Source organism: Idiotropiscis lumnitzeri, chromosome 7, assembly GCF_059441095.1.
Source record: "Idiotropiscis lumnitzeri isolate Australia: NSW breed Sydney's pygmy pipehorse chromosome 7, RoL_Ilum_1.0, whole genome shotgun sequence".
Taxonomy (NCBI): domain Eukaryota; kingdom Metazoa; phylum Chordata; class Actinopteri; order Syngnathiformes; family Syngnathidae; genus Idiotropiscis; species Idiotropiscis lumnitzeri.
Genome location: NC_142397.1, coordinates 9,613,857 through 9,628,215, shown reverse-complemented (window position 1 = coordinate 9,628,215; position 14,359 = coordinate 9,613,857). Strand labels below are relative to the sequence as shown.

The window sequence follows — 14,359 nt, the reverse complement described above, 5'->3', positions numbered from 1 at the left end:
TGCAGTGCGTATGAACACGCGTCTCTGTGCGTGTGCACGTGCGCGTGCATGTTTGCTATGTAGAGCGTAATGACAAGTAGCCTGAGGGCAATATTGGGAGGTTAGGTGTGTTCATGCATTAGTGCTCCATGAGAAGACAAATCTCCTCCTGGAATTACACTCAGCAAATAAACATTTTCCTCCCTTGCCTCCCATCCCAGTTCCCTTTCCCACCGGCTGCCCCCCGCTTCTCCCTCCACCCACAGCATCGCCGGCGCGTCAGCCTCGTCCTCCTCCTCACGGCTCTCCCGGGGCTCCACGGCCAGGAGCACCTTCCACGGCGGGCAAATCCGAGACCGCCGCCCGCCCTTACACGTGGCACCGGCCTCGCCCACGCCGTCGCACGACACTGGCGGCACCCTACCTGGTGCCAGGACACCTCGCACCACCAGCAACTTGCTCAGCAAGCTCACCTCCAAGTTGACCCGCAGGTAAGCGGAGAAGCCGCGGGAGAAAATGGCGGGAAGAGGACACGTCGGCTGACTGTGGACTAGCGTTGTGGCTAATTGGTTAGCACGCTAAGAATGGACTTTTTAAGTGCGATGGATGATGCCGTGCTGTGGACTGTTGTTAATGACTTCTCCTAGTACATAAAGATCTCATCTACTAACATATCAGCCTTTATTCTTTTTTCAGTGAAGCTTGACGAGTTGTCCGCCTCAGGTTCACATCTTTAGCCTCGTTTCCACCAGGCACTACAATTCGGTCCAATACGGTTTCGGTAAATCCGAATTAGGTTTGGAATATCCTGCTTCTGTGACAATGGCGATGGCTGCACATGCTGTGTAACAGCGCATAAATCTTGTTTCCACCAGGTGGTATTGTGCGGTTCATTACTTTGCGGTACAATTTTGGCAAATACTGATGAGGTTTTTGTTTCCAGTCTGAGATATGACGATAACTCCATGATCCATGTGAAAACTGTCACAGCTTCGTTTCCCCTTGGGACTACAGGTCAGTTTGAAACGGTTCCGGTAATTCCTAAGCGAGGATTCTATTTTCACTGCGGGGATGGAGACAGCTTAGTCAGCTATGTCGATAGTTTATAATCGTCGTGCTACTTTACCACTGCGCGGTAACAACTCACCACGCATCTGTTGGCCTTGGATGCTTTCTTGTTCGCAAAAGCAAACGTTGTGAGATCATCTTTCTAAAGTGTGCAAACTTTTGACTCTACATGACTAGAACCGACCAAAATATGTGTTAACTTTAGCTAACCTAGATGCTGTACCTTGGATCTACAATAATATGCTCTGCAGTTCCCACGAGGGCTGAACAATGAATCTAGTTCAAATCGACATCGCAATGAAGTAGAATGCAATTTTTCCAATCACAAAAAAAAAACTGCTTGAATTTTATTTTCAATGGGCTTATCTACATTTATTTTGTGCCTAGTTAAGTTAAGTTTAAAAAGTGCAGTTCATGAAAAGTGGAAGTGGTAAAGCCACAGATGTGATTAGATGCGTTATTTTTTAAATCTGATATGATTTACGGATTTATGTTTACGTCACGTTTTGCTTGGTAGCATTTTGTGAAGTTGTTGTAACGAACGCTTCAAAGATTGCATGTGAAAGTGTTTAGCAAGTTAACTAAGTCATATGAATTTATGGGTCATGTGCTCTTATTTTCGTAGAAGCCCAACTCATAAGACCAAAACATTTATGGATAATAAATCTGTTTTATTGAGAGGAAATTAGATTCATTTTCTAGATCGTTCAGCCCTAGTTTGCGCGTGGCTATCGCGCTCGGCTTTCTCTGTTTTCTTCTCTTTATTGTGACAAGTCACATGGCAAGAAGTGAGTCTCTCAGCATTAAGGTACTTTGAGGTACTACTTCTAGTGGCTGGTCAGGCAGGCGTTCCAAGCATACAAAAAAAGTTCTCATGACACTTGGCTGCAGTGCTGTGAGGGTCTTTATTGTATTTTACAGATTAAAGATGTGTTTTGACCCGAACACAACAGTATGGCTTGATGGGAACGAGGCTTTAATTAAAGAAACCTCTTAGTTCACTCACGGCGAGGCGTCATCTCAGTGTATGACATCACTTCCTGTTTTGAAGTGAATCTCTAGTTTTTGTGACCCATTCCAAATATTTGTTTGCGCCTCGTGGCTCGTGATGGCGTCTGTCTGAGGCAGACAACTTTCTTTTCCACGCGTGGCGTTCTGCTTGTTGTTGCTTTTCCGTGTTTCTTTGATTGTCTAACCACGTTTGCTTCCCTTCGCCAGTCACCTGCCGATCTGCCATCCTGTCTTCTTCAATCTTCTGCTTTGTTTCTTCTCACCCCGTGTTGTTTTCCTCCCCTCTTCTCCCACTTTCTTTCTTTCTTTCTTTGCCTTGACACTCTGCTCTTGTTGTCATTCCACACCTCCTCTTCCTCTTCTTCCAGGGTCACTCTTGACCCTTCTAAGCGTCAGAGTTCAAACAAATCCATGTCGGGCTGCAACCTCCCGCAGGCCACAAAAACAGTTAGTAAGTCTTCCTTTCCCATCTTTTCTGGCTGCTGTGTGTCTCGCTACATGTCCATCTTGTGTCCATGCTTGTGTCATCAATCGTTGGTTAGGGAGGGTCGGAGGTAGGGGGGGAAGAGGAGAGCGTGAGAGGGATGGGTGTGTGTGGGAGCTTAGTTTGGGCTGCAGTTCCGCCCCTTGTGGGTTGAAAAAGGTACAACAGGTTATGGGGGTTTGAGGCTTTCTGTAGAGGTGTAATATAACAATATTGATAACAATATAATGGGGCCTCAAGGGAAAGAAAAAAAATATCTAATCATGCGAGGAAAGGTGTAATAAAATGTTAACGAAGGATAATAATTGAGTAACTGTCAATATTAATGATAAACATTTAAACTTTTTAAGTTTATTCACATATTAAGAGTAATTTTTTTTATATCTTGCATGATTCTAGTAAAATGATGCTGTTCTTGATCAAAATATGACAGCTTTATTCTCGGAATATAATTTAACATAACAGAAATATGACTTCTTATTTATATGAAATTTTGTGATAAAACAATTTTTTAATCTACATTTTTTTAATTTACGTTTTTGTTCTGACTTTTTTTCCCTTGTATTTATTTATTTATTTTTTTTACATAAATGTGACTTGTGACATTTTTCGCGCATTTTTTACGCCCCCTAATGCTACTGCTTTTAATTAATGATCCTTTTTCTTATGAAAACGCTTTATTGCATTTTTCAACTTTTTTTCCACAACAACACATCTGTATTCTCCTAATATTAAAAATTTTTCCCCAAAAAAATTACTGTACATTCTAATAGTATCCCAAATCATTTGACAAAAATGTCTACCGTATTTTTACGGCCATAAGACGCGCTGCATCAAAGGGTGCAACACCAGTTGAGGGTGCTATTTCCGTATTTGATGCATATACTAGGCTAGGCGCGCCACTCTACAAGGCGTTAGCTCAGCTGCTCGCGCTAGCCAATGCCAGCTCACCAGGCAAAAATCTAACTATTTTCTTGTATCAATTTGATTTTATATCTCTTTTTGTCCTCTTCAACATGGCTTTGATCATACTCATTCCTATGTTTGCTTGTTTGGTAATGATAAAGAAGTGGAGGTGACTTTTAAAGTTCAAGAGTAGTTGCCAAAGAATCGAATTGTGCGTGCACGTGCATATGTGTGCACACTTTAAGAGGGTGACAGCTTGTTCACACGTCATCCAGAGCAAGTGTGTGTGCTGTTTTCCATCAAGATTAATGACGTTAATCCGGATTAACGCTGCTGTTGAAGCAACATTTACACAGCTTTTGTTTTGTTCTGCTACTGCCATTCTTTTTCTTCTTCCGCTGTCCTCCCATCATGCACCTGTACTCTTATCCACATTTAATCACCCTCACTTTGTTGTCATTAATGAACACGTCACACTACAAGTGAGTCAGGGTTAAAGATTAAATCAGTAATGACACAGATGCTGCAGATCACATGTTTGAGACTTGATTGTCCTCATATTCATTATGTGTGCTGTTTACATCTGCCCACTGATCATTGTGATGGCTGAGTAGCCATGTTCTGTGTTTTAATTAGTGGACTCATTGAAGTAACATTTGAGCAGGAAGTGTCTTTTTTAATCTGGTTGTTTTCTAATGGACACTTTTTATCTTGCTCTTGAGGGTCACAGACGAACCTGAGAGAATCAGCAGATCTCCGGTCACAAGGTGAGATCACGAAAAGATTTTAACTGCATGTAATTTGACAAAATTGCAAAAAAAAAAAGTTTTAGACAAAACCGCTTTACATTTTTTTTTAAGATGGCAAGTATATTTTCTTATGTTGTAATAAGAATGTCGCATTAGCAAAGCTATAATTAACAAGTGCGCTTTTGTTTCCTAAAAGTTGTGTGTTTCCTCTCAGTTTCTCAGTTTAACAGCAGCAGGTAACTTTAGCTTAGTTAACCATGTTGTGCTTGGTAGTGCTAGACACCTCCGTAAAATAAAAAATATTTTCACATCTAGGACCTCCTTTTTCACCCTCTTTCGACATGTGATGTAGAAAGTGGTTATTTGGAATAGTTAAATAGTCCTTGTGTGTAGAAATGTTTCAGAGAGCAATCGATCTCCTCAAATAGGAGAGTCAGCAGATGTGGCATTTGTTGGGCTTTCGTGCCGCTTAAAACAAAAGCTGCTAGACGATTCAAATATGTCCTTCAAAGTGATAAATAGGTTGAGTAAATATAATATAATCAAGACTCAATTTGTTTTTCTTTGCGGAGCAGTTGCGTCAATGACTGTCTTCATGTGAGAACAACTATCTAATTTTGTAGAGCATTTTTTAACAGGTTAATCCCAGGGATCTGAAGCAAGGTTTTTATTCATCATTAAAAATGACATTATGACAAATGAACAATTGTTTTTCTTTGTTATACAATCAACAGTTTTTATTGCATAAAATATATATGCATAAAAATAAAAGTACAATACAACACGGTAACATGTGTCCGTGTATATATATATAAATATATATGTACTAAAACTTTTTATACAAACAAAAGTTGTGTAGTGCATAGTTCTCTGCAGTTAAGTAACTAAAAGCCCTTGGAAATACTTTTAGCTAGTTGAACTGCATTATAACTAACGTGTGATGTTAATCAATTTTTTTCTCTTGCTTTCCCTCCGCCAAACTCATCATAACTCATCTAACCTGCATTCACCCCCTCCTCCCCTCTCAACCTTTCACCACCACCCATTTTATTCAGTCGCCATATATCTGGGCATCAGAAAGCGGCCGAGCCCCGGACCCCCCGATGCGGCTGGGATGTGAGGGTGCGCAGCCCCCGTGACCCGGCTGAGGTGGTCCTGGCTCTGCGGGAGGCGGCCCAGGGCTGCGGCTGCCAGGTCCATCTGGCGGGTCCCTTCTTGCTCTCCTGTACGCATGGAGCGGCCGGCGCTCGCGTGGCCTTCGAGGCCGAAGTGTGCCAGCTGCCCGGCGGGCCGGTGCAGAGCAGCGGCGTGCGCTTCAAGCGCCTCTGGGGGGCTCCACTCGCTTTCAGGGACATTGCCACCAAAGTGTCCAAGGAGCTGGAGCTCTGAGGGCTAAGGGGCAAGGGGCTAAGTTGGGAAATAATGATGGCGGGATAGAAGAAGCGGGTGCAAACTCCTCGCCGTGCCTCCGCCAAAGACCCTCGTCCTGTGTCCCATCTCGAACTGCTGAAAACAAGCGAAAAGTGAACATCACACACTCACACACGTTATTTCATTATGATCAGCTATCCACGGGTGTCAAGACCACATTCAAAGGAACAACAAAATGCTCATGATTAATACCACCAGAATAAAGTAATGATCTTCAGAGAATAAAGTCATATTTTTCAAGGACTCTCATGCGAATTGTCAAATTTGTTTCAAGAAAAAAAAAATATTGTATTTTTCAGAGAGAAAAAAATATTTCTATATTAAGAAAGCGCAATCAAAAGCAAATTGTTCCCTTTAAGTTTTTTCTTTCTTTTTTTTTTAACAAGTCAGAATTTGATCAGAACAATTAATTTTTTTTCTTGGAAAAAAAAATCTGATTTTCCAAAAAATTGGAATATTTTTGAGAAGTTTGTCACGGAAAAAGAAAATCTTTTCTCTTTGAAGAAAAACTATTTTGTGCGACAAAACTACTATTCGTTGATTTGTTTCAAAAGAAAAGCTATTTTTTTTAGGGTAAGAAAAATTATTTGAGAGAAAATGAGACAAACATGTGAGAATGTCATTTTGTTTCCCTTTTCAGGAATAAAATAATTTATTTTCCTCTAATACGTGAGTTTTAGGAAGTGAAGTGAAAATACTCCAAAAGAATTAAGATTAAAGTATGACTTCCTTAAATTACTACTTTGAGTTTAAAATATTAGTACTTTTTACTTGAAAAATTGCAATTTTATTTTCATAACATTCTGATAAATTTCCTCCCCAAAAATATGACTTGTTTTGTAAGATTCCAACTTAATTCTGGTTGTATAATTTTTTTTTCAGTGTGGTCCTAATACACGTTCATAATTAGCTGTTGATTTTCCCCCAATAGATCATCATTCCTTTTTGAAGCGCTGCTATTTATCGTCACGTTTATCAACTTTTGATAAAAAGGACTGACAGACAGCAAAAAAATGTGTGTAGTGGATGTTACGTGCTCAAGTAGCGATGCTGCATTTTGACCCCCAGCCTCTAGAGGGATCCATGAAGTGAAACGACTACTTGGTATAGTAGTTTTTTTTTTTTGTTTGCTTTTTTTTTTATGCTGAGACAGAATGAATTTGTTGGTTCACACTCACACACTTTTGGCTACCAAGCATTGTGATGTTAGCATTAAGGTAGCATTAAAACAATTGATAAATTTGACTTTTTCTACAATAAAAATGACACTCTCATTGTCTGAATGCAAGCCTGCAATCGGACTTTGCAAATGTGTTTGATTTATACTCACACACTTTTTACTAACACGCATCACAGTGTTCGCTTCGTCACACAAAAGCTGTTCAACGTTAGAAAAGCTACTGGAAATATTAAATTCATTTCCTGTCATTGTCTTAAAGCAGAGTGCAAGTGTCCACTCCCAATTTCTGTGGTGTATTTATTGGTTAATGATGACACGTCTTTGGCTACCTAGCATCGCAATGTTAGCATTACCACGATAATGCTGTCAAACGTTAAAAAGTATCCAACATTATGGACGCGATAGTCCGTCATTATCTCCAAGCAGTTAACAAATATCCAATCCGATTGCTGGGATGTGTTTTGCTAACATGCCTTTTGCTGCCTAGCATTGCAATGTTAGCATTAGCACACAAATGCTATTTAACATAAAAAAAACAATATAAAACATTGGACGTGATATACCATAAATTGTGAAGTGTTTGTTCACACACATCTTGACATGAAGCAACTTAATATTAGCCGAAACTCGCAATTGCTTAAAAAAAAAAAAACAAACACACACAAAATATCCAATGTGATGTCCTTCTACTGCCGTTAGTTAGTGTCCAATCCGATTGCAGGCACTCGAGTGTATTTGTCCGATATTTGGAAAGTCCTACGATAGCGTGTGATGTATGAACCTGCCTCATAATAGTTTTGTTGGATTTTGGTATTTGAACGTTCACGTGAACATTCTCAGGAAGTGGACACTTTAATTCTACAAATGAAAGTCGGTACGATACATTTTACAACACCTGAAACTCTTAAAAGTGTGAAAAGAATGCAGCATTGCATAGCGGCCGTTCTTAGCAACACAACGCTATAACACAACCTCAATGGCGGCATGTTAAAATCATATTGCCGTTTTTATTGTTCTGTGTGTGCACCAAATATAGAATAATCTGCGTTAAAGGGGTGTGACTGTCAACCAATGGAAAGATAAAATGCTTCCAAGTGTTTCTTTGTGACAGGTCTTCATCTGATGACTGAAGACGGCAAGCTAGTTCTTTTTTTTTTTTTTCTATTTTTCCTTTCGAGCCTCCAGGACTACCCTCTAGCACCTTTTGTAGCCGTCACTGGATTTAATTTATGGAGCAAGCTGCAGTCGTCAAAACATCACGTGTGACACAAATAAAGACTTTAAATCATTTTGATATTCGCAGATCATCTTTTTTACTCAAGGCTTTACGTTTTATCTGGAAGAGGATACTCAAACCTAAGATAAGTGCAAGCACTTTGGATACTAAAATGTGTATTTTTTTCTGCTAACAAGAGCAAAACATTTAACCATCTACATTGTTCACCTTGTAGCTGACAAAGGTTGATAAAAATGTAAGTTTTGTTAAATGACTACAAACAGCATTTGGGGCGGCTGGAGGTGTAATGTGGCGTAAAAGTCTTTTTTTTTCAGAAACGGTGTCTCAGAAATACTTTTTAGGTGGCAATTACATTTTTATTGTTAAAATAATTTTGAGGCGGAAAATAAATATTTGATTGTTGTATTTGGAATACTTTTATCAACAAAATGCTGTATTTGTTTTAAGGAAACATTTTTTTTAAGAAAAAGGTTTTAAAGTCAATTTTGAGGGACAGCGATTAAGTGTAGTCACATTTTTTGCGAAATTAGTTGTATTTTGGGAGAGCAAAATTAAATCTTTTTTGTACAGAAGCCAATTTAAGAAGAATGTAAAATTGCTTATTCTTCAGGGAAACAAAAACAAATGATCCCAAACTTAAAAATCGTTGCAGGTTGTTCAACGGCATGCCACCAAGAAAGTGTCTTACCTTCTTAAAATGATCTGATTGGCCAGTCTCCATTTTAGGGGTGTGGCTAATATTTAGTGTAAATTAAATCAAGACACAACGCTATTCGTTTTAAAATGGGGCATTTGTTTATTAGTCCAGTTATTAATTTACAACCAGAGAAATAGTGAGAGGATGGATTGATCCCAGGATGTTACAGACAGATGAGAAGATTCAAGGAAAGGAAAGGAGGGCACTCATGTTGTCAAAGAACAACCAGGCTTTGTTTCGGTTTTTGTGAATATAAAAAAAAAAGAAACAGCAACAACACAGACAGTCCGTGGTAGTTGTTGCTCTTTTCGTTTACTTCTGGGCGGGGATCATGCCGTCGATGGACTCGCCCTTCTCCAGCTTCTTCTCCATCTCCACCATCAGCTTGACGCCATCCACCACCAGCTGAACCTGGTACACCTCGGAGGAGCCCAGACGGTCAGCGTTGGAGATGTCGAACACGCCGCCCACGGAGGCTGTGTCCACGCCACCTGGAGGCAGGAAGAAAGATCAGTTTTGTTCAAGATTTTTATTCATTCTTTTTTCTTCAGCAAAGCAAAGCAAGTGGCGCGTGGTGGTACCTGTGCCGCGCTTCTGCAGGCGCAGTCTGGTGAGGATCTCCTCGAACTTGGGGTGCGTGCTGAGCTTGGGCAGCTTGACGTGGACGCCGCCGCGCAGGCCGGTGCCCAGGTTGGACGGGCAGGTGAGGATGTATCCCAGGTGCTCGTTCCACATGAAGCCGTGGTTGTGCTTCTTGAAGATATCCTCGATCTGAGGAAAAGCCCATCCGTCAATGCATTCATTTGTTGTTTAGGTTTGGGTTTTTTTTGGTGTCTTTTTGTTTATTTGTTTTTTGCTCACCTTCTTCAGACCCACGCAGAAGCGCCTGAACACCTCCTTCATGTTGCCGCCCTTCTGCATGGAGATGACACGCAGGTGATCCTCCTCGTTCACCCACACCAGGAAGGTCTTGCTGTCGTTGTGCCTGAACAATCAAATCAACACAAAGCTGATATAGTACTTGTGGGAAGTCATGGTTTAGTGCTTAGTGTTTTTTCCAAATAACACAAAAAAAAACATTTTTACATTTTTTTTTTTGCACATATTTTTTTCATTAAAATATGTCATTTTTCAAGGAAATAAAGTAGTGAGTGAGTAGTGAGTCATACATTTTTTTCCAGGAAAAAAATATATTTTTTAATGCACCCAGAGGCTAGTTCATAACGTGACCACCCTCCATATGCTGGAGATCATGGTCAGGCATACAAATTTTAAAACATAATCATATTGGGGGGGGAAATGTGCATTTGTTAAGAAAAAAGTAGGATTTTGTTTTTGGGGGGGGTTTAAAATGACATTTAAATGTTGTAATTTATCCTGATAAAAAAAACTCAGCTATTTGAGAATTTTTTTTCAAGAATACAGTTTGAGAATTTTTTTCCCCACTGATAATTGTATTTTTCAATACAAAAAAAAATAATGCTTTTTTTTTTTCTCTGGCAGAAAAGGGTGGTATTTTTTTAAAGAGATTTTTGTTTGTTTGTTTTTTGAGTGAATAGAATAATTGTTATTTTAATGAAAAATTATGGCCAGTGTGGATGGCAAGGTTATTGAGTTCACATTATCTGGATAATAGGATTGATTCTGAATATATATTTTTTTCTTTTCTAAAAATGTAATATTATGAGAAAAAAAATGTGATTTTATTTTTCAAGTTGGATTTTTGGATTTTTCCAAAGAAAAGGTACAATTTTGGGGGTAATGTTTTTTTTTTTTTATCATTTAATTGTTCTGCCTGTCACTATATGTCACTGGCCAAGCCTGACAAATTGCGCTCAAGAAATACAGATTTTGGGACCAATTTCACATGTTGGAAAAAAAAGCGCGCTAGGTGTTTTGGTCTCACCAGATACCCCTGGCGTCGGGCCAGTCGCGGGCCATGCCGGCGCATGTCAGCAGAGGGGACACGGGCTTGTCAAACAAGAAGTGGTCAGCGATCAGCTGCTCCTGCTCGGCGTCGGTCATGCCGTCCAGGGGGTAGTACTTGCCCTTGAACTCGCCCTCCAGGCTGGCCAAGGCTAGGGGAGGCAGGACAATGTTAGTGCTTGTCTCAGCATTTGTGTTTGCGCAAATTAGTCATATTAGAAGTTCTTTATAGATTAAAAAAAACAGATACTGTACATAAATGCAATTCTTGATTTCTATACGCCGATGTTAGCACTTGAATTACCATTTTTAGCGCTAGTAGTATTTACATTTGGGTTAGCGCTTGTTTTAGTGTTTTTGTAAGAGCTAGCGTTATTGTTCTCACTTATGTTACTGTTAGCAGTTGTGGTTGCATTTGTGTGAGAATTGGTGGTGGTTGATTGTGCTAGCAGTTGAATTAGTGCTTGAAATACCAATTATGTTAGCACTTGTGTGTTAGCGTGTGTGCTGGCACATGTTATCATGTCTGACGATGTAAGTTTTTTTTTTTGTAGATTTTTATGTTTTTTCACCTTTTGTTTATTTTATAAATGATTAGATACATTTAAATGAAGCAAATTTCTGACAAAAGTGCAGCTAATCACCCTCAATGGACAGCTTCTCGATTCCTCTGCGCTCTCCACGGCTGTTGTGTGGCGGCAGGGTGAATCCCTTGATGCTGCGGCCGGTACGCACGCGGCTGGACAGAACGTAGTTGGGATCCAGGTCATCTCCACCCTGCGAGAACAACACGCACACCATTTAGCCACAGTGTCATTTACATTGAAGAAAAATTTAATATTTTTTTTAAATTGACCATAACGAGATATCTTAAAACAACGCAAAATACGCTGATTCTGTCTGCCAAGATATATCTTCTGACCTGGCAATTTTGGCGTAAGAGCAATAAACATGCGTTAGCATTTTTTCATTACTTTTTAAAAAAAATTTTGATAAAGTTTCTGTGCTGTAAACTCTTATTTCTTTGTTGTAAAAAGCAGTAAAGCCAATTTGCACAAAGGCAAAACTTTTAATTACAATTACTGACTTAACATTTTACCGAAAATTATTGCCTTGAAATTTAGCGTTCAACCAAGATTTTTTTTTAATAGTGTACTTTTTTCTTGTTTTGTCTGTACCATCTAGGAAGAAGAACTCACCTTCAGGTTCTCGAAGTTCAGGTCGGTCTTGTGCTTGTCGTTGGGTCCGTACCCGTTGTGACGGTCCGAGATGACGGGGTCCAGCAGGTCCTTGAATACCTCGTAGCTCTCCTCATCACCAGCCACGCAGCCCACGGTCATGATGAAGGGGTGGCCTGCAGAGGAACATGCGCGGTTGATAACATCTTTTTTTTTTTCATCAAAACTGCAAGGTGTTTGGAACTCATCTTACCGGGGTTGTCCACGCCAGTCTGGATGATGTCATCCAAGGTGCAGCCGCTGGGGGTGGACTTGCCCCTCAGCTTGGAGTAGATGTCCTTGGTCAGAACCTGTGTGACGGGCGACAATGGCTCTGTATTAATTATAGGTATATATATATATTTATGTGGAGTATATACATAGACCAGATGTGGGCAAACTATGGCCCGGGGGTCACATGCGGCCCGTTAAACGTTTTAATCCGGCCCGTCGAATTAAAAAAAAATTAAAAGAATAAAACTTGTTAATGTTTTATTTTCAAAATACTGTGGTTTTTCAAAGACATGTATATTGTTGTAATGATTTTGTTCAATAAATGTATTTTATTTTTCTCTGATGAGGTGAGGTTACCAAAACACTCCATCCATCTGGTACTGGTATGGCCCCTTTGTCAAATTTTAGAACCCATTGTGGCCCGCCAATCAAAAAGTTTGCCCACCCCTGACATAGACTATATTTGTGTGTGTGTGTGCACACGCTACCTTGGCCATATGGTTGTTGTGCAGGGACAGATCGGGGTACTCGTCGTCCGCTGAGAACTTCATCTTGTAGTCGTTGTGACAATTCTTGGCCATGGCTGCGATTCCTGCTCCGACTGTAACAACATATATTCAAAAATTATGTCCTAGTGATGAAAAATTGCACCCTGGGCATTGTCTGTGGTATCTCTGAGTGCTTCAATGGCTGTGTTGATGACTCTTTGGGTGAAGAGGAGACACCTAGTCATTATCTGTTGACTTTTCTCCCTCTTTTTTCTTTCTGTGTCTCTGATTGGTCGAAGTGGAAGCTATGAAGTGTTCGCTAAAAGTCAACGGTATCTGTGTCTCGGTGTCACTCTGTCAATGTCTTTCTCAGCTGTGCCATTTTCCCCTCCCCACCAGACCTCACCCCCAGCAGGAAGTATTATTTATAGTCTAGGAGACCCCCGCCCCCTTCATAACACCTTGGGCCAGGGGCACTAAAAAGGAAAGGTGGTGTGTACTAGTGCATCTGTTGCATCTCGTCCAACCTCAACAAATCACTTTTGGTCCACGCGCCAGCCCAAAATACAATTAAAAAATATGAACAGGTTTTATCACATTTGCCACTGTGAGAATGATGGCTTTACAATATGACACAATTATTGATAATTTACAAAAGATAATCATAATCTAACTTTTTAGACTGGCCGTGATTTTGTCCGCCTTCTATTTTTGTAGTTTGGTCAACTATTTTCACTCATTTGCATTAGTTTAATTAGGACTTAAAGTTAAATAATTTTGTTTTACAATGTTTTTTTTTCTTTCATGCATTACAAAAACTAATATAAAATTAAATACATTAAAAATAATGTTAACATTTTTACCTCTTTTTTTTTTTTCTTTCATTTATGTAGTTTGGTCAACTATCTTCAAATAATCAGAATTATTATATTATCTGTATTTTTTTTTGTTTGTTTGTTTTGGAATATTAGTTTTCTACTTCCTTGCATTTGATTTTATGTAACTCCAATAAGAATCTGTCTCATTTTCGGTCACATTTGCATTTAGAAAAACCTCAAAGCTAATCACACTTGAGGACCCTTGACCACTTGACACGCGGTCGTCATGACCCGCAAGTGTGATTTTTGCTGCAAATGTCCACCAACATCCATCCATCTAGCCTTTATCATCCAATTCAAGAAATTCAATTTGGGTTATTTCAAAGACTAAATTGTGACATGATTACCTGCTCAGGAGGAAAGAAAGAGGTAACAGATCCCGGGATCAGATCCTGTCCACCAAATGTAGGGGTTGCCCAAGTGTGCCAGGTGTTGGACGATGACTTTTATAGCGCCACCTCCACCCCGACTGGCTGGGAGGACTCTGCCCTCCCTGGTGTGATTGGACGCGGGCGGGCCTGCTGTTGTAAAAGGCAACGAGGAAACGTGGTGGAGGCGACAGCTGCAGGAGGAACATCGAGACCTTTCACCTCGCGGCCCGCCGGAGTCGGCAGGACCGGCGTGTGCGTGATGTGTTCGCAAGCATGTTCTCGGCTATTTTCAAGCCTGTACACGCCATTTTCTCCGCCATGTTCAATGACTGTATGTTCAACTCTGCCATATGAAACTTAACAATCGGTGGATGTCTAAACATGTCCACCGATATCACGTTCAACTAGACTATGTTCAAGGGTGCAACAATTAATTGGCCGTGTGCTGATTTGCTATTTAACTGTCAAGCAGAGTGATCATCGATGGCCAATGCTGTTATGCA

At 40.2% G+C, this 14,359-nt stretch overlaps 2 protein-coding genes across 8 annotated transcripts in view; one reads left to right on the top strand and one right to left on the bottom strand.

Annotated features, from left to right (window-relative positions):
- Positions 1–8,102, top strand: part of mark4b (MAP/microtubule affinity-regulating kinase 4b) — a 32,538-nt gene extending 24,436 nt beyond the window's left edge. For 2 of the 7 annotated variants that reach the window (XM_088300306.1, XM_088300305.1), the window contains exons 15-19: positions 201–470; positions 2,427–2,509; positions 4,171–4,215; positions 4,412–4,433; positions 5,253–8,102. In XM_088300306.1, coding sequence (XP_088156432.1) covers positions 201–470; positions 2,427–2,509; positions 4,171–4,215; positions 4,412–4,433; positions 5,253–5,586 — 754 coding nt within the window. In that variant the 3' untranslated portion in view covers positions 5,587–8,102. The remainder of the gene's footprint in view (positions 1–200; positions 471–2,426; positions 2,510–4,170; positions 4,216–4,411; positions 4,434–5,252) is intronic. The other 5 variants (XM_088300310.1, XM_088300307.1, XM_088300309.1 and 2 more) reach the window with 5 other exon arrangements.
- A 715-nt stretch (positions 8,103–8,817) lies between these two features.
- ckmb (creatine kinase, muscle b) lies at positions 8,818–13,926 on the bottom strand. Its single transcript, XM_088300293.1, has 9 exons — positions 13,833–13,926; positions 12,608–12,720; positions 12,100–12,196; positions 11,868–12,022; positions 11,313–11,445; positions 10,649–10,820; positions 9,604–9,727; positions 9,324–9,513; positions 8,818–9,233 (listed from the first exon to the last, which is right to left on the bottom strand). The coding sequence occupies exons 2-9, from the start codon at positions 12,698–12,700 to the stop codon at positions 9,055–9,057; spliced, it is 1,143 nt and encodes a 380-aa protein (XP_088156419.1). The 5' UTR covers positions 12,701–12,720; positions 13,833–13,926; the 3' UTR covers positions 8,818–9,054.
- Between the last annotated feature and the right edge of the window lie 433 nt (positions 13,927–14,359).